At 38.5% G+C, this 19,820-nt stretch overlaps 1 protein-coding gene across 1 annotated transcript in view; it reads right to left on the reverse strand.

Moving 5' to 3' along the window:
• Positions 1–240: 240 nt before the first annotated feature.
• DCDC2 (doublecortin domain containing 2) overlaps positions 241–19,820 on the reverse strand; it is a gene marked incomplete at both ends in the record, with an annotated part of 51,425 nt that continues 31,845 nt past the window's right edge. Inside the window, 3 exons of the mRNA XM_084202255.1 lie at positions 241–348; positions 1,595–1,933; positions 12,743–12,843. Coding sequence (XP_084058381.1) covers positions 241–348; positions 1,595–1,933; positions 12,743–12,843 — 548 coding nt within the window. The remainder of the gene's footprint in view (positions 349–1,594; positions 1,934–12,742; positions 12,844–19,820) is intronic.

A 19,820-nucleotide genomic window follows, 5' to 3' on the forward strand; every position in this document is an offset into this window, starting at 1 on the left:
TACTACTAAAAAGTACTCTTGTATTTCCCCCCCTCAAATCCTATCAGAAAATCTCACCCTGTAAAAATAATTCTGTGTTCTTCTAGTAGATATAAATGCTTGTTTTTCATCAGTCCATAGAGCATCATCATCTCTCCACTCATCACTCAACCCTCCTTCCTTACCAATCACAAAAAAATAACATGCTTTATATTTAAAGTGTTATCCTTTTTCATTTTCTGCTCATGATGTTTTTCTTCTTTATGCAACTGCTGCACAGTCATTGCTCTGGTCATTCTTTTCACTTTCTTGGGGGCTGGTGATTGTCACCCTTGGACTTGTGGATGCTTTCTCAAGACCAGGATCAACCTCAGGAAAAAGGACAGGCACTGTTAACGTCATCAGGTATCAAAGACTTCATTTCAACACAGCATTAAGCACCTCATATTAAAATTTCCACAAGGTATTCTTAATGTGAAAAAAAATGTTTTCCAAGAGTGATCATGTTAAAATTTTCATTTATTTTATACTTATATATCTTCCAAAGGAGAAAGCACTCACATTAGAGGTTCCTCCCTACAGCTCTTTCATCAAGCATTCAGTTACCCACATATGCATTTAAAGTGAATGCTCACTCACTTTCTCCATTTCCATAAATAACTTCAGCTATTCAAATATATGAAGGACGGAATAAATTCAGTGCCCAAAAAAAAGTCATGTTACTCAGCTCTCTCAATTGAAAAGTATTCATGTTTGTCATACAGGAACAGAAGAAAGCCCCGTGGCAAAGTTCAAGAAACCACTCCCAGTGTCACAGGAAAGAGAGGAAGAAACTCTTTTTCAGCAGCCTGTAGGCAGGGAATGTGCAGCTCTTTGCTTTGCTTCTGACACTCACGAATCCCACTCTTCCCAGACCTGGATTCTCCCCATCAAACAAAACACTTTGTTTCCCACACTCTGTGAGCTGGTCAGTTCATCTGACAGTCAGGGAGTTCTCCTTATTCATGTAGGTTGCATGCCCCCATCTAAGCCAACGATATGTTACCATGTATCCTAAATTAACAGGATATTTGCTTTTAAACTGACTAAAGCCCCTTGCTTTGAAGGATCTTGTTCATATCCACTGTATTTTTCAATTTCTAAGAAAAAAAGATGAAACTTCCACAAAGCAAGGGCAAAATCTCTTTATGAAATGCAACTTTTGTGAAAGTCAATTCATCAAAATAATGAGGCACTGGTGTCATGAACGCACCCTTCTGCTCTGTCCTAGAAGACAACGTAGTGTAGAAATATATAATGATTCTGCTTTTCTGAAAACTGCAAGAATTTTTTTTCGTTACTTTTTTTTTCAAAATTCAGCATTGTAAGGAAAGTAGGAGATGCAGATTCATCAAATAGTGAGAAACATCTGCTCTCTCAGTCAGAGGGCATATAATGTAATTACTGATGTAACTGATCTATACAGATGAAAAACAACTTTTCCATAAACCAAAGTTCCCATCAGTGGTCTCAGAACTTTATCAGAAATTCACTACTTAGAGACCAGATGAGAACCATAAGTCTGAGATGAATGAGGAACAATACCATCAGAAAGTTTGAAAGAATAAACACTCACCTGGTTCTGACTGCCAGAATCCTCTTTTATTTCTTCTTCAGGCTGAAGATCGCCTTGGTAGTTCAAATGCCCCATTCCCTCACCATTTCCTTCATTGTTTTCACCATGTAAATGGATAAGTTCCTTTTCCTCTGCTTGGTCAACATTCTCTGTTTCTCCTGCTTCATTTTCATCATTTTCATTTAATTTCTTTTCATTTTTTTCTACTTCAATTCTTTCTTTAACAGTTTCCCCACTTTCCTCTCCATTCATTTCTGGATATTCTCCTTTATATGTCTCCTCTCCCCTGTCATATTCCTCTTCTACATTTTCTTCTTCATCTACAGTTTCTGCTGGTCTCTGGTGAAAGGAAAAGCAGCAGCATTATGAGGCATTTTAAACCAGAATGCTCCGTGCAATTCTGAAACGTGACAGACATCAAATTCACAATTACATCATTCCTGAGGAATAAGTATGCTAATTTGAGGTTTGTCTACGTGGACAGAAAATTATGCTCCTGTACTTACACCCCATAATGCCATTTTATTCTTCATTTGCAAAATGTGTTGGTGAGATTTAAATTTATTAAAAGGAGTTTAATCTATTTGACCACACTCAGAACAACTGGAATGAGAGAAATTTAATTGACACAGTAACAGCTTATCAAACTGTTCCCCAAGAAGCATTTTACCTATGGACCAGGCCATGCTATGACCATGGGTCTTTCTTTGAATGCACAGAAAAGTACTTAGAGAGATGAGGTAGAGCTACCACTGGTCACTTCCAAGACATCATTCCCTTCCCAAAGATCCCTGTGTACAGTGGCTTGGCTAGGTTTTGCTGGACATTTGGCAGCAATTTTTTCCTACAGAGAATTGGACCAGCAGCTAGAAGAAACAAGATCTTGCCTCACCTTGTAGAAGAGTTATCAGAAACTCACTATGGATAAAGCTGCTGGCAGCATCATCTCATGACATTTGTGCATCCATCTCATGGGAGATGGATGCACAAATTGTCCAGTCTTTGTCATTTGCCTTCCGGTTTCAGGTTTTTTTCACCTGATTATTCAGTCCACCAATGCCCCCACCTGCCAAGATTACTCACATACTTGAGTTGAGGTATGAATGAAAATAAAGTGAAAAAATCCCACAGGAGTGACAAGGTGTCTGCCTCCCACCCAGCCTCATCAGACTCTAAATCAAAGCAAACAAGCTGAGAGCAATAGATTATCTCCTAATCAAAACTGTTTGGAATTTTACTGTCCTCAGTAGCTCCTTTATGCAAGCAGCTATCTACAACAGAGAAGTAAGTTGTCTTCTAAAAATTTCTTTTCCTCACTAATCATAAAATTTCAAAAGAATTCTCTCATCATCTTCAACATTATTAATAAGAGGCAGTTCAGTAAGATCAAGAATTTATTGAAGCCTCTTGATGAAACATCTTGATTTTCCTTTGATAACTAAGTAGCAACATAAGACAACTTTATTATGCCAGTGCACAATGCCATATTGGCACAGCTGCAAAAAGAACAAGTTATTGTGTTGCAATAATTCACAGAATATGGAATTGCCAGGGATACTGCATGGATACACAACCAGGTAAATAGTGTCTCCATATGTGATTTTTGAAGTATGGTCATTTCTATGTGTTTTTTATTCAAGCCTTTCTGACTTACTTTCATCTAGTAACATCAAACTGGCCTTATTACCACTAAAATAAAACTTTAACAAGCCAAGTCTTTACAGAAACCTTCAAAGAAGGCACCGTCCAAAAAAAAACTTGATCCAACCTTCATAACTTGCAGCACATAAAAATAACAATCTGTAGATCCATAAATTATCATAAGTCACCTGCTACTCTTAGACATGTTATCTACTAATTTTCTTTCATTGTGCTAAGCTCTGGATTCTGACCAAAAACAGGGGAGGGTGGGACAAATTACACGCACTAGACACCACTAGCTAAAAATGTGTTTGGTTTTAGCTAATGACACCAGCTTGCCACGACATTACACACACTAAATGGAGGATAAGAAAAGTCAACACATGCTTTCTCAGTTAACTGTTGTAGTCATACAAGACATTACAATTCCAGCTTTTTGGTAGTGGGTACAAGCAGAAGGGAATAGATGCTCTTGCCTGCATGGCTTTAGTATGGTGGCTCGTTCTAGACTGTAGAAGAAAGTGTGTAGGATTTATGCCATGGTGCAAACATATGTATCCCAATGCTTTTATTGGGTTCACTGCTGGGGAAGCAGTCTTTGGCATGGAAGCACAATGGACATTTGAGGGACAGTGATTTCCTAAAATGCTATGCTAGTTCGACTCATTTGACCTTATCTGTCTAAAAGGTGTGTACATGCAAATTTTTGAAGAGGTAAATCTGAGCAACATAGAACATAAACACAGCATTATTGAACTGTACCCAGAAACTCACTGAAAGCTCGCAGAGAATAGTACTGGCTTGAAATAACATTCAAATTCCCACTAATTTAACTTGATCAATCAAGCTAAATTGCAAGAAAAATAATAGTAGAAAACAAGATGAGTAGAAGAACTCCCATCAGTGCAAGTATAATGTTTTCATAGTAACTGAAAATTTCAAGATAGCTGAGCATATTACTACAATGTCATTATTATTACAGACAAAAATAAAAAGCCACATTTCAGCTAATAATTGGAAAGCAAAACACATTCTTCATTTAATCTCCTTTCAAGCTACACTACATAAGAATAGACATTTCAAACAAGTTAAAAATCAACACTGATTCAGAGTAAAAGCCTCTTCACAAGGTAATCTGAAATGCAGTACAGTTCCCTCTGCATGCAGAGTCAAATGTAGCCTTTCAAATATGGATATGACCACTGACTGTGCATTTCAGACTGCACAGCAGACCTAAGACAGGACTATAGGAAGGAAACTGAAGGCCAAAATTACCCACCAAATAGTACATTGCTCTTTGCATTAAAAAAGCATGATACTGTCTACTGAGATCTTATTGACCTACTCACTATGCATAAATTAGCATTCTCTATTTTAAGTACACTTTCTTCACTGAGAAAGAGGTATACTTAGAAAATTTTTGATTTTTCATATTTAGGGAAAGAGAATGTTTATCTGCATATATACATGCAGGGGAGAAAACAGAAAAAAGGAGAAAACGAGAGGTCTTAGTAGTGCCAAGCCTGTAAATGCTGTACATGCTTAACTTTACCTTCTTGAACAGTTTCAGTAATAGCACTGATCCCGAAATACTGAACTAAATCCTACATTGAAGTACTTGGTGGGTCAGGGTGTAATTTAAAGTCTCCTGGAGTCATTTGGAACATTTTTATTGAATTTTATGCAGTCCAGCCATACCTCCACCTACGACTGCACAAATTGCCTATTAAATATGCACCAAAATTGCCACAAACTGTGCTCCCTCTGTCAGAATAAACCAGGATGGGCACACTGAAAGCAAAACAGGTATGCTGACTGAGACCTACCTATCCTTGCAGAAATTATCTAACTCAAGTCAGCAACGACCTTGTATACTGATGTGGAAGCAGTGACATTTCCCATCTTAATTTTTAGCTTTTCATCAGTCACCTTTTAAATAATCAAAATATTCTCAGTCAGAACTTCCTGTATGGAATGAATTGGATGGATAGCCAAGACAGATGTGGGACTGCTCTTTGTTGCTCAGAAGTCAAGAGTTCAGCCTTTGGCCATTGTGTTGGTTCACAGGAAGCTGTCCCTCACATCTGTGGTTCCTATAAAATCTCAGGGCATCTCAAATCCAGAGAAACAGCTCTGGATATATCTCCAGGCCTGAGTGCCTCTATCACCTCTATGTAACCCAGTTATCATAAGGATATCAAGACTTGTAACAGAGAACAAAAGGCACATCAAAAATTCATGTTGGAATTCATGTTCAGCCAGTTGTAGCCCAGTGTAACTGAACATGTATGCTGTAATGAACTACAGAATAAATGTTCCTGCATTAGTTTTGTCCTGTTTACACATCTCAAAAAACAACAGCACAACTTGAACTTGGACTGGAGAAGAATTCTGTTCCTTAAGGTAATTCTCACAATCAAGTGAGTTCTAGATCAGGGAGCTTCTCCAGTCATTGTGGTAGATTATTCCCATTCCTCCTATAGCCAGAGCTAATAATAAAAAGACTTGTAAAATTTTGCCTTTTGAATGGTTGAAAGAAAATAGGAAGTAACCTTCCTTTTTGCATTGCTGGCTTTATCTTTTAAGTGAGGGTGATGCTTTTGCAGTTTCATGCTTAAAAGCACATTACTTAAAATAGCTAGTTTTCAAACCATACCTGTGTGAATGTGAGAAGAGTTCTTTGTTTGTCATGGACTAGCAATAAAAAGACTCACTGACGAAAGACTTGTACATGTACATTGACAAGCATATTCCGTCAAAGGCATGCAGAAAAACTGAAGCAGTTCTCAGCTTCTTGCTGGAAATACAGACCCAGCTCGCCTCCTGGAAACCTCTGGACTTAACTAACAGTTTGATGAGAAACAGAGCCAATTTCATTTTGCATTCAAGAATTGCTTGACAGTATTTTTAATCTCAGCAAAAACAGAGTGTTTAAAAAAGAAAGACGTATTCTAATTACACTCATCATGCTATCATTCATTAAGAGTTACATTACCAAATGCCATCATCACTCAAAAGCAGTAAGTCAGGAAATCTTCAGACATTGAAGCATTTGGCTTCTTTTCCTGTAGGGATGCTAATGCAAACCTCTCAGAAGGCTTGTACATGACTGATACTGAAAAGTGCAGTATCACAAATCATTTAAGGCAGAAATTATTTTGTACCATTAATATAAAGCATAATTTTGCTTTATTGAAGTCGTTTGGAAATGTTTACTTGACTAATGGTCACAGCAGACAAACAATGAGGTAGACAACAAAAATCTTAATGGTCATGAAGAGCAACATGAATACATCTCACAAATGCAGCAGCAGGAACACTTGACTTCAATTGCACCAAAGCTCTCCAGAACAGAGCTCCCCTGCTCCTACTCAGGAATGTTTTGTGGCAGCACTGCATAGATTCCAACAGCGAAACATTTTGTTCCTGAACCAGAAAGTGTTGCTAAGTGACAGCAGCCCTCTTCTCTTCCACATCATTTACAAAACCCAGGCTCTTGAAAACAAGCAAATGAATAGTTAAGGTTCAACTGTCTTACACTTCCCACATAGTTCCCACATTTGCACAAAATGCACTGTTGTTCCTGAAGGCAAAAAGTCTTTATCCCCACAACATTTAAACTCCAACTTTTTCATGAGATGGGTGCCATTGTTTTTTTTTTTTTACAACACATACAGCACCTGAATCCACAGAGTCTAATTTTTCATAACGTCACAGCGCCCAGAAGTCCAACTAGGATGAATGGAAACTAAAGAACTTGAGCTTTTCAAACTCACTTCATTGGTTTCATTGTCTAGTAACTGGAAGCATATTTCATTCCTTAATCATAATGCAGCCATGACAGAGAAGCCAGCATATCTGAGCACTTCCCTCTGGGGCCCCAGCATAAGAGGGACATAGACCTTTCCTATGAAGACAGGCTCACAGAGTTGGGGGGGTTCAGTCTGGAGAAGAGAAGGCTGCAGAGACACCTCACAGCACCTTCCAGGGCCTGAAGGGCGCCTTTGTGAAATCTGGAGAGGATCTTTTACCAGGGCATGTAGTGACAGGACAAGGGGAATGACTTCAAACTGACAGAGGCTATCAGGAAGAATACTGTGAGGGTGGTGACAAACTGGAACAGGCTGCCCAGAAAAGCTGTGGATGCCCCATCCTTGGAAGTGTTCCAGACCAGGATAATGAGGCTCTGAACAACCTGGTCTCGTGAAAGGTGTCCCTGCCGGTGGTAGAGGGGTTGAAATGAGAGGATTTTAAAGGTCCTTTTCAACTCAAACCATTCAAAGATTTTACGATGTTATCATAAAATTAGAAAAATATTTTCTAATATGTTACTAAGTCAAAAATACTTTTTTCCATCTACTTCAGTGACACTTAAGTTTATTTTTTCCCACAATATTTTGCATGCAAATTCTTCAATAAAATTTGCCTAAATTCACTTCCTATAATATAGTATGATCTGCTGAGCAGACCTGTAGATAATGAGAAAATTGTTAAGCATTTTTAAAAATGTCCTACTGAGACAGCAAAAACACAAGTTAAAGCAAGTAAGTTTTGCAATTTGAGAAACTTCCTTCTCTAGGAGCGCTGAAATTTTTGAAAACAGGGTTACACAGAGGAAACTTTTTTCAAAGTGGCATCAAAGCTAGTTTTACAGGACATTTACACTCCCAGGCTTCACTCAGAAGAAGTGAAAGCCCTCAACTGTTGGCCACATGGGCCTCTAAAGACAAAGTCAGATATTGCTACTACAACTTCATAAATCACAGTTACCCAATGCAGATGATGCCTTGAGAAGGTGTTCTTGTACTGCCCAAGGTGTATCCATTAAGGCCTTTTAATAAACACCTACTTTATTCTTTAACTCTGTCTAGCCTCTGTTCTAGGTCAGCCTTCTCAAGGCACCACAGAAACCAAGGAAAGATCTCCCTTCTCATTCTGAACTGCAAGGAACCAATCAGAGCAGGTTTTCATATCTCCCACGGACAAACAATAACAACATTAAGTGTAAATCAGTGGAGCTGAAAGAAGAACATGCAGTGGAAAATATTATCTGCTGGCTTGTCAGCACTCAAAATTCATAAGGCTTAAATTACAGCTGCATCATTTGTAGCAAAATTTGAGCATAAGAAGTTCTGCATGCATTCTTTCCAAATGCCATTTTGAAATCCTTACTGATGTAGTGCAAAATGTTTCCTCGTGAAAAGTTGTAGCCTTTTTAATCAAAGAATGTCTCTTCAAGCAGTCAGCCTCTTGTAATGTTGAATCAACATAAACTTTAACATTTTGCCTTCAGCCATGGGGAAGATAAACATTTTATTCTGCTCACTGAGGTGAATCTTGGGTCTCTAAAGCAAAATGTGTACTCCATAATAAAAACTGCAAATGAAAGGTGAAAATTTTCTGCTACTGATGATATACTCCTGCTCCAGCTCACCTAGGAGAGATACACAATCTCACATCACATCAAAGCCCAGGAAATGGGAAATAATGAGTGGAGCACTGCATTAATCAGTGGACATGTCTGTAAATTTGGAAAGCAAATGGATAATGAAAGAACCAAGAATGTGAACGTCTACAGAAAAACTCCAAACCATTGCCTGTTAGATAAATTTATCACCAAGAAATTTTTACAAATAAACACAGAAGGAGAGAAGCAGATGGGGATGATGAATCCGGAGGGGGAAAATAACCCAAAGAACAAACCAAAACCAAAACCCAAATGGAGTTTCTTTCTACATCACGTCCTAATAGCCAGTATCATATAGCCCATGGCAAAGCAGGCTGGCACAACAACATGCCTGAATTCCTTATGGGGTCATGCACTGGATAACTTCAGGTCTCATAACTCTCCTGCTTACTCCACCTCCCAAGGGCTCAGCATGGGAGAAGAACAACCATGCTTATGGAAATGGATGAACTGTTTTGCACTGAAAGTGCAAACTTGCAGTGGTATTTCAGTATTATCACTAGAAGCTGCTGGGTTTGTATTTTAGAACTTACAGAGACTGAAAGATAAAGAATAGGTTTTTCTGAAAGCTTTAAAAGTTAGAAATTTTTCTCTCAAAGTTACTTTGAATATATTTGCATTATTGCCAGCAAATTCAAAGTAACACACTTAATTACTATCTCGAACAAGAAACTACAATTGTTTTGCTGCCTCTCTGTCAAGAGCCACCTTGTTCCCTTGCTATTTGCACAACTGATTTCACAGTCTGTCATCAGTCCCCACGAATGTTAACACAGTGATGCAAACAACCAACTTGGACTAAGCCTGCATGTCAAAAGAAGAAACTAATCATTTTGTATTTGGGAGCTGAAGTCTTGATAAAGAATATAGAACAGAAAGGTCTGGTTTGGTTTAAGGCAAAATATTCATTTTTTTCTTCCTTGATGTTCAATTACAACTGTCAGCTAGTCTGGAGTAAAGCAAACCCTGTTCTTTTAATGTGTTTTCAGCTGGCAGACAGCATTTTACAGAACAGGACATAAGCGAGAGTCTAGCCAGTATAACTCTAGGTTTAGTTAATGGCTAATCTGGCATTTGTTCAACTGTGTATTTCAAGCAGCAAGGCAGAGAAGGTGCATAAAAAGAAAAAAAATATTAAGCTCTGTCTTCACCACCTCATTTATGTGGCTGATGGAAATGATAGCCTATCAGAAGTGTCAGCATTCTAGTGAAAGCTGGCATGTAAATATTTATGCATTATGCAAGATAGTCAAGCCCTGGCTGGCTGTCCTTTCCCATATTTCTAGCAATAACAGACACTGCAGTGCAGATAAGAAAAAGCTAAAAAGCTTTACATGACAGAATTTAAAACAATTTTAAATGGTCATTAATATGAACCTGAACATGCAAAATGCTAAATGCTTCTAAGGTTAGAGCAACCTTAGTTATCTGGGAATAAAAAGTACTCAGTGAGACTAAGAAGGACACGACTTCTTGTGAGATTACCAAGGAAACTATAAATGAAGCTTTAACATTCTATATAAACCATGGCTTGTTTTGCAATAAATTTTGGTGCTTTGCTTGGCTTTTAGGGAAACATGAAAATCAGATTATTCGTACTGTGCATGACTGATTTTTTTAATATTTTTCCCCATCAAATACAACTACTTGCAGTTCCTTGTCCAGATAGCAAAATCTGTTAGTAGAAAAATATTTCCATCTGAACACGATGAATGGACCATGGTACATGAGCTTAGAGGTATTCAGCAAGTTCCTAGCATTGCAAGCTTGCCAGCACATCTGATGCTGACTGGCAACTATGTGAACAGTTCCACTGCCAAGCAGAGAAGTGGTAGTAGAGAGTTTTTCCCCTCCCTAGGGATGGTCACCACCCACAGGCAGAGGCAAACTGGGGAGACGCACAGAGTACTGTAGGTGCTGTAGGATCTCTGTGGAGAAGTAAGGCAGCTGTGTCCAGGGTTGGATTTCATATGAATTGCAGTCAGCCTAAAAACTAAGGCCTGACAACCCAATTTGCACAGCCAAATGTTCTACACTACCCAGAGGCATTCTTTACACACCTCCAGAGGCCAATAAACAGGCTAATAATTTCTGAATTTGATTATTACACTGTCAAGACCAGAGTAGGATGTGCTTCAGGATGTCATAAGAAACAAAGATTAAGCCAACAGCCGGCATGTTCATCCCCAATGTCAGTGCTATCAATACAACACAACACATTCTAATTATCTCTACACCTCACCAGGACAACCACAATTAACAGGGCTGATGAGCCCAATGGTGTTCATCACATAAGACTCTGAGGTTGGGGCAGGTATGTGCTGTGAGAATACACAGCTGTAGCATTCCTTCTGTCAGGGACCAAGACGATCTTGTTCTTGTTGCCTCCATCACCTGATTTGTGGGTTTTCAAGAACAGTGCCTATAAAATAGCTGAGCAACATTCATTCCCATTGAATAAATAATGAGAATGATCCTCCTAGCAGCAGGAGCCTAAGATAAAATCTGTGTATCATTTTTAGATGGTAAGGTGTTGGTCTTCAAAGTGATGAATAAATTTATACAACATCTATTTCCCCTCAGGTATTGTGTTTAAAAGCAGAACAGAAGCTAAAGGTATATATGTCTAATATTCTTTTACACAATACAAATAAATTGGAAAAGAATCAACCAACTAAATAGTAAGCACCATTTAGTAGCAATTAAATAGTGTCATAAGCTCTAGACTGTAAACTTTTTTGTTTGTTGCTGTGCTGAACTTTCTCCTAAATATCTCTCCAAAATATCTTCTCCTAAATATCTCTCTCCTGCTGAGAAGGACTCAAAGCTGGACAAATACTCTAGATGCAACCTCAGAGATGCTGAGTCAAGGGATAATCAGTGACCTTGATGTGCTGGCTGTGCTTTTACTAGCCCAGCCTGCACAGTCTGCCTCATCCCCACAGGGAGCACTACCAACTCAACTTGCCAACCACAGGAGCTGCACAGCCTTTCTGCAGCTCCTTTCTAGCCCACCTGTCTCCAGACTGCACTGAGAGTTAACTGCACTACAGGTGCCCAACTTTGTACCTCTCTTTCTTGTGGAACTTCATGAGGCTCAAGCCACCCTAGCCCCTCAAGCTGTTGAGATTGCTCTGAAAGACAGCCCAGCATTCACCTGGTAACATCAGCTGGGCCTGAATAAGGCTGTGTCATCATCTGTGTTACCCATGAACATATTATAATGTCCCAGATACAGCATCAAACCATGAGGAACACCATCTGTAAATAGGTGCCAGTTAAATCTCAACCAGCTGACCTTTCAAATCTCCCCAAACCAGCCAGTTTTTCACCTACCTTTTAGCCCACAAATCCAGCCCCTACCCTCATTAAGGATATTTTCCTCCCCATACTTACCACACTTCTTCCAATTTCTCCTACAAATACAGAAGCCTGTACTGAAAGCAAAATAAAGGACAGTAGCTGCTGTTACTTAGGTTCAATTTATCTAGTCCTGTATTATTTCAGTCCACAGGAGTGCAAATCAAAGTACAAAAAGGGAGATATAATCTTATATTTAGTTATCAAGACCTATTTATTGCACATAAATCTTAGGATTAAAAAATTGGCCAACGAAGCACCATGTTGCTCCAACAGAACAAAGTTCTGTTTTGTCAGCTTTAACGAAAATCAAATAAATCCGCACCTGTTGTGGTCCAGGACTGGAGGAATACTGCTCTACCAGTATAAAGAGACTGCAATTCAGGTGAACTTATTTTGTAGGATTTAACAGTAGGGAGTACTGATTCTCTAAGGCTCTGTAAGCCTTACAGAGCAGTTATGAAGCTGATGAAAAGGTAACTGACATTTGACATATTACCACAGAAAGGGAGATTTACTAAAGCTGCCATAAAAGAAGCAGTATTGTTGAGCTTACAGTCATCCCCACAGAATTATGCTGTACACTTAAAAGAAATTGAGGAAAGAGAAACAACACACAATCTGTTACCCTAAAAAAAAAAAAAAAAGGCAAAGCCATTTATTTAAAGCTTGATCACTACCTGGTCCAGTGGAACTTCCACAAGAGTATCTTCATCTTCTTGCACTTCAACTGCCCCCCACATTTCAGACCCCTCTTCTCTGGCTTTGTAAATATCTTCACCTATAATGAGAAAGATAAAGTGGAAGGAAGTGAAGTCCAATAGTGACACAGTGTGGCTCAACTACTGAACTGCACATTCAATTTTGCTTCTGAGAACAGCTTTCTGAGCTGACCCATCATTCCCCACGCAGTTCTTTCAAGTCTTTAGTCTCCCATTACTGTCAATTGGTTTTTCTTTCTTTTTAACAACAAATACTTACATACTACACCACTTGGGGAAAGGGGGAGAAAAGGCAAAGGAAACTGAACAAAGTCCTGGATCTGAAGTTCCTTCACTCTGGGCAAAGGTCCAGAGTGAATCTGAACTAGGTACATTACAACAACAACATAATACTTCTGTTTCTGCAGCCAATTATAGTATCCTTTAGTAATGAACATTATAACATACATCTATCAAAAATTTCAGTCTCTGAATCAAAAACAACATGCTGAATCAGGTTAGGGTTAAAAGATTAAGAGAAACAGCTGGATTAGCTCTACTCCTCAACTCTGGGCACATGCATTTGGAGCTGTGGCTGAAACTCCACATCCACATTAAAAAGCATGTACTCCTGGAAAAAAAGAATTAACAGTTATATTTTGCAGAGATTTTACACCATTTAGTTTAATTAATTTCTTTTCCCTGAGTATAAGAAGTAACTAGGGGTCTTTGAAGTTTCCAGCACAAGTCTTATGGTATCAGCTAATTAGGAAAGTGAATATAGGTACATACAGAAAACGATTTCCAAGTGAAGCACAATCCTCTGTATTTTCCCCTGAACTGAAAACAGCCCAGAAACTAAAGGCACAAGTTACTCCAAATCATCTCTCTCCACTGATCTAGGAAAGATGAAGATGTGCCCATATCCAACATAATATATAACTATAGAAAGAAAGACAAAAAACTATTTCCACTGTTTCTGACTGCCACCTAGTTCTTCATGAAAGGATCTGAACTTGGTAATGTCAACTGACCATGCAAATTGATCTGCATTGCTGCATGCTGCTAAATGAACAGCTTTAGTGCAGCACAGAACCACTTTGGTGGAAAAGTTATTAATAAAAATCCAAGACCTAGAGAAATCCAGAGTCCATCCACATAAAAAGTCAGCACTGGCTACTCCAGTAGTTTTCCAGTTACTTTTTCATCGCTCTGAGAGCCAAGAGAAGGGTTTGCCCTGGGAACAAATTCTGAGGCACCGTACTGCTGCAAAGGGCTGACTGGAGGGGAGGTGCCAGGTGGCCTTGGACAGTGGGCTGACAGCCACTGCCCAGAGGACCAGGAATGAAGGCCATTCTCACAGTCTGAAATGAAGAGGCAGAAATGGGGGTTTCTATGGCACATCACAATGAAATTCCAAAGTGGTAGCGCTGGGTGCATCTTAGGAGAAGGACTTTCTGATGGACAGAGCAGCTTGATTACCCAGGCATCAGTCCTGCTGGAATCTCCCCACCCTACCAAAAGATCCATACTACTACTCATCCTCTGAAAGTATCCCTGTTGGAAATACCAGAGGGGTCTTAGCATCACTGCTTGGACTCATCCTAAATAACTCACACATGTTTTTCAAGACCTCATTTTTGTACTTCACACGAAAATAATAATTTTCTTTTTTAGTTTCCTTTTTCTTGGGATTTATTAAATACAATAAATACTTTGAATTTATTAAATACAATGCATATACATGGACATTCCATTCAAACCAACTAAGGACATTCAATACTTAGTAGCAATATGATAAATCTTGGACAATCTACCTGTATATATCTCATAACAAATCCTCTTTGACACAAGACTTGTTTGGCTTTTTTGACAAAATCAGCAATAAAAACATGGAGTGGCTGAGAATAATAAAAAAATGCATCTGAACAGATGCTACCTGTACTTTTTCAAATAATCAATGCACCTCACATTTCCCATTTTTCTGAGCTCTCAGAAACAGAATGTTCTGTTTCTCTTACCTGGTATTATCATTGTTGCCTCTCATCACAGGCACTTGAGTTATAGATTTCCACCGTATTCTGAGAGGAAAATGTAATGTGTTCCCTAAAACCCACCAGGAAGACTCTCCTATTTCAAGGCTTTCCCTTAAGTATGTAAGTAAATAACCTTGCCCTAGATTCCTTGGCTCACTGAACTACAAAAAGTCAACTCAGTGTCTGAAAGAACTGCATTTAATATCACCATCCTTCCATTTAGGCTCTGTAATAACACCTTTGTGTCACACACATTTTATGAAAAATCCTTTACTAAGGATCTTTTCTCCTGAGAAGCTGAGAGGCCTCAGAAACTAAATGTAAACAATGATTATCTGCTGCTGTGGAATGCAACAGGTGCATCTTTGATTGGTCTCATGTAGCTGTTTTTAATTAATGGTCAATCACAGTCCAGCTATCTCGGACTCTCTGGTCAGTCACAAGATTTTATTATCATTCCATTCCTTTCTGTTGCTTGCAAGCCTTCTGATGAAATCCTTTCTTCTATTCTTTTAGTAAGTTTTAATATATAATTTTCTTTTAATATAATATATATCATAAAATAATAAATCAGCCTTCTGTAACATGGAGTCAAGATTCTCGTCTCTTCCCTTGTCCTGGGACCCCTATGAACACAACCACAACCTTTGCCTTCAAGGTCCCCAAGTCTTTCAACCAAAATGGGGACTGTCTGGCCTCTAGAGGTAAAAAGGATTTGGGTGCAAAGGCAATTTTCATCAAGTTTTTACTCCAGGGCAAAAGGAGGAGTACAAGGGAGATGAACATGTGTTAGCCCTAGAGGCCAAATCCACTCAAGAGCTGAGGATTCTCAATTTTAAAGCACCTCTTCTTAGAAGAGCAGATCAGGCTCAGGGCTATGCTAAACAACCCAAGGAGACAGACTTACAGTATTTTGAAAAAACTTACTCATGTAACCAGGAGGGAGCAGGAGAGAGGAAAGATGACTCTAAGTTTCAGTTAGGAATCATATTTCTCATTTAAAAGAGAGTGCCCAAAAAGGTAGTAACAGCAAGATTTCAATAAGCAAAATCTGAAATCTCCATGGAATTTCCTCCAAGCACTTTCCAGCAGGTGTTTGCTCAGAAAGCTGGTCATAAATGAAAAGATATTAGTTGAAAAGAACTCAGCACAACACTGCAGCATTTCTTGGGGATACTGCTGTTCATTGTCTCGCACAGAAAGCATTTTCAAGAGAAATGGCACTCCTGTTCTTCCACAGACTGAAAATATTATTTAAGGAAAATAGAACATTTACAACAAAAGGGAAATTAATTATTTACCTCTGCACAAACATAAGAGAATGGAAGACAGATGTCCAAAATATGGGTACAGTCACAGAAGGGATTAAAACACTTAGGTCTGAAATGTGCCAAAAGAGATGAAGAAAAAATGACACTAACTGAAAAACGGGAAAGTTGTAATACTTGAACAAAAAATTCCAAAGGAAGTGGCAAGGAATGTAATTAGTCTTACATTAGGACGCACACTGTTGTCTTTTGTTACAAAAAATGAAAAGAAATACAAAAATTGCAAAATAATTTACATAAAATTAATTTGAATAAATGGAGCATTATAAAATAGCTTAAAATGCTAACATTATTAGCATTGCTACTCTACAGCCAGAAGTATTTACACTTTCTGCATGTGAGTTACAAATAGCTGGAGGATGGAAGCTTAGTGAAAGGCCGGCACATTTCTTGTTTGTTTGATTCTGTGCCAAGATCTTGTCAACAGGAGTTTGCAAGCCACATTAATCACAATTATCAGTGCTCTGAGTTACTTCCAAGGTAATGTTTTCAGCTGGGTAACTTTGCCTCATATTTTATAGATAACGCTTTTTGGTTTAGGAAAAAAAAAGTGTGAAAAAATCTTATTGATGCAATATTTCACATCTCTGTGTCTGAATCATTAGTCAGTTTCTTCACATGTCTCTAAGGGAGAAAAAACAAGAAAGCATTTTAGAAAATGCCATAAATTACATGAAGAAACATTTTTGCAAGTCTTCATCCTGTACTGTTATGGGCTTCTATTGCAATCTCTGTTGAAGCAGAAATATGTGGTGTACCCTGTCAAAAAGAAAAAGTCCAGCACTTCCATTAAATGGGACATTTATGACTACTCCAAACAGTTCATACAAAATTGTAGATTAAACATGCTCCTCTTTTATGAGTCAGCTCTGATCTTCTTGTGCCTCAAACTACCTGAGAACTGACCACAGACAGGGCCATGGCAACACTGGGGCAGGACAGCTCTGAAAGGGGGCAACAAAGGAAGGTATGACTCCCCATAGCATTGCTGGTAAGTATAAACAGAGGATTTATTTCAGTTAGGTTCTCAGTTCTCCATGCCACAGCATGTGCAGCTTCTATCAAGAGGCCAAGCAAAATATTACTGAAAGTTTCGTGATCTTTTGTGAGGATATTTTTCCATGGTGTCCAGACAAAAAGAAGATACTGGGGTTTTTCAAGTTTTGCCAGTCACTGTGTGAGGCATCAGACTACCTTGAGCCAAAAATCAGCACTATTTTTAACACCCTAAATAGAGAGAGTTAGGTAACCTAAACATCTCTTGTTATTTCTGATTATCTTAAAGCAGGGTCATGTTCAGCAATTTAGGTAAAAAGGGGGAAGAAGAACCTGCTAAAGGGCAAAGAACAAATCATTAAAAAGGAGCAGCCAGGTCGAGAGAGAGAGTATGCAGAGGCTGGAGCATAGAGACACTGAGGGAGATGATGAAGGCACAGTGATGTTAGAAAAAAAATATGGAATGAGGAATTGTATAAGAGTAAAGAGAAAGATGAGAAAATACCAGTGAGAAAAAGGGAAGCAATGGGGTCCAATGCACTGACTGGAAGGCAGAAGAATGGCTTTTAGGGAGTAGAAGAGTAGAAGCTTGAAAGAATGAGAGGGGAAAACAAAAAAAGTCAGCAGGTATTCAAGCCAATTTAAGCTTCCTAAAGAATCTTCCTTCAGGAAAGCCTGCAAAGAGGAATGCTCGACTACTCCCTGCCAGCAACTGAATGTCTATGTTCCGATGTTACAACACACACAGAAGTGCAGCAAAAAAAAAAAAAAAAAAAAAAAACAGCAATGAAAAAATGCTGCTTGTTTTCAGGCAAGTATTTTTTTGTTCATATTTATTTCTTCAACAAACAATACTTATTAAAACTCTGAAACTCTGGAGAGTGGAAAGAGTTCTTACAGGATTTTTTGGCTTCATGCTGAAGAGATGAATGAAAACTGCAACCATAAGTGCTTTCCTGTGGAGTATCTTCAAGAGTTGTGCTCTCTCACACTTCTTCTCCAGCTCCATAATCCCACAAAGAGTGATGAAATCTCAGGAGGATGCAGATGACTTAAAGCTCTGAATTCCTTTAAGTCTTGTCAGGGTTACCAGGAAAGGGAACATTTGGAGCCTGGTAACAGCCCTGCCAAGGAAAGGTAACTAGTGCCTCAAAAAAGCTGTGGACCAACTCAACCTGCCCCAAGTAAATGGAAATGATACAGGTGTTGAAACACTGGCACCTACTTTATGGCCAACCTCTACAGCTAGGAGCAAGGAAGCCACACAAATAGTAAGAACAAGAGAAGTTCCCAGCTGAAAAAGGCAGTGAAACTACAGGAGCAGGACGTTACCACTACACTTAGTATTTGGTAATCAGGTCCAGAGGCTACAGGTGAGAGAAAGGCACTGTGGTCAGGTTTGGATGAAAACCTTGGAAAGGATAATGACTGGTAAACAGGGGGCAAGGTTTCTGATTTTGTACTTGGCCAAGGTCTATCTCAAAGTAAGCAGCTCAGTACTCAGCTGCTTACACCAAAGATAGAAGCTGGTACTGTATTCCTGCAGAGCTTTTCAGCTCTGACTTTGTTGCAAATGGACAGATAAAACCAATTCAATTTAAGACAATTTTAAGACTTCCAAATGACTTGCACAGTGACTCTTAAAAGTCAAAGATCTTCATTTTGAGAGTTACCTACTCTGTCCTGGCCCTTACCCACGCCAGCTCTTGCTGGCTTTTCAGCCCTGGGGAATTTATTTGTGTCAAAGGGATTCTGCTGCCCATTCAGGAGAATTTTCTAGCTATTTTCTAGATCTTTTTTACTTCCTAATCTCCTGATAGGTACAGAACAGATAAGTTACCAGCAAGAGCAAATTTATAAATGCCCAAAAGATTTCAGCTAGCAACATTTCACTGGTCACATTTTAGTAGTTGTCCCAACACAGAAGTGTTCAGTCTATTGGGCATTCAGTTCAGCATGTAGAGAAAGAAACCACAAACTGGTGCATCTATAAGCCACCAAGTTCTGGCTAAAATGGAAAGATCATTTTCTGTTTGTTGCCATTCAGTATTTCAGATGGAATTCTTTTTCTGCACTTTGATAAGCAAGGTTATATGACTTTATTAAATACCAATTAAGTTATAGATTAAACTAGCTCATGAGAAATCTGTACTTTTAAAATAAATAAAAACCATTCATTCCTGTGCTTAATTAAGCTCCTTTCCTAAATATCATTAACTGTGGAACATTTATTGCAGCCAAAATTACAAAATTATAGAGATATAATTAATGCATTTCAAATTTTAAACTGTTTGAAGTTTAGTAGTAGAAATTTTAAAAGTCATTGTAATAATAATCTGCCCTGAATATTTTGTGGAAATCTGAGGCATTTACTATGTGCAAGCCCAATAGGTAAGGAAGGAAGTTAATATGACTATAAAAAAAAATTAAGGTGACTTACAAGAGAGGCTGCATCATAAAAGCAGTAAGTAAAACTAAAAACAAAATGTAAAAATAAAAAAGTGGCTCATAAAATTGAATAGTTTGCTGTGAGGAAAAAGGAGGACATCTGTTTATGCCTGCATACAACATAATTTTATTTTCTTGGTTTGTGTGTGTTTTGGGGTTTATTTAATTTAAAAGCATCTCTGCTGAACCAGACCCATTTCCAACAGAGCCACTGCCTTCATGATTGTTTTGCATGTGTGTTCATGCCTG

The sequence above is a fragment of the Fringilla coelebs genome (genome assembly GCF_963513975.1).
Source record: "Fringilla coelebs genome assembly, chromosome: 1".
NCBI classification, from domain to species: domain Eukaryota; kingdom Metazoa; phylum Chordata; class Aves; order Passeriformes; family Fringillidae; genus Fringilla; species Fringilla coelebs.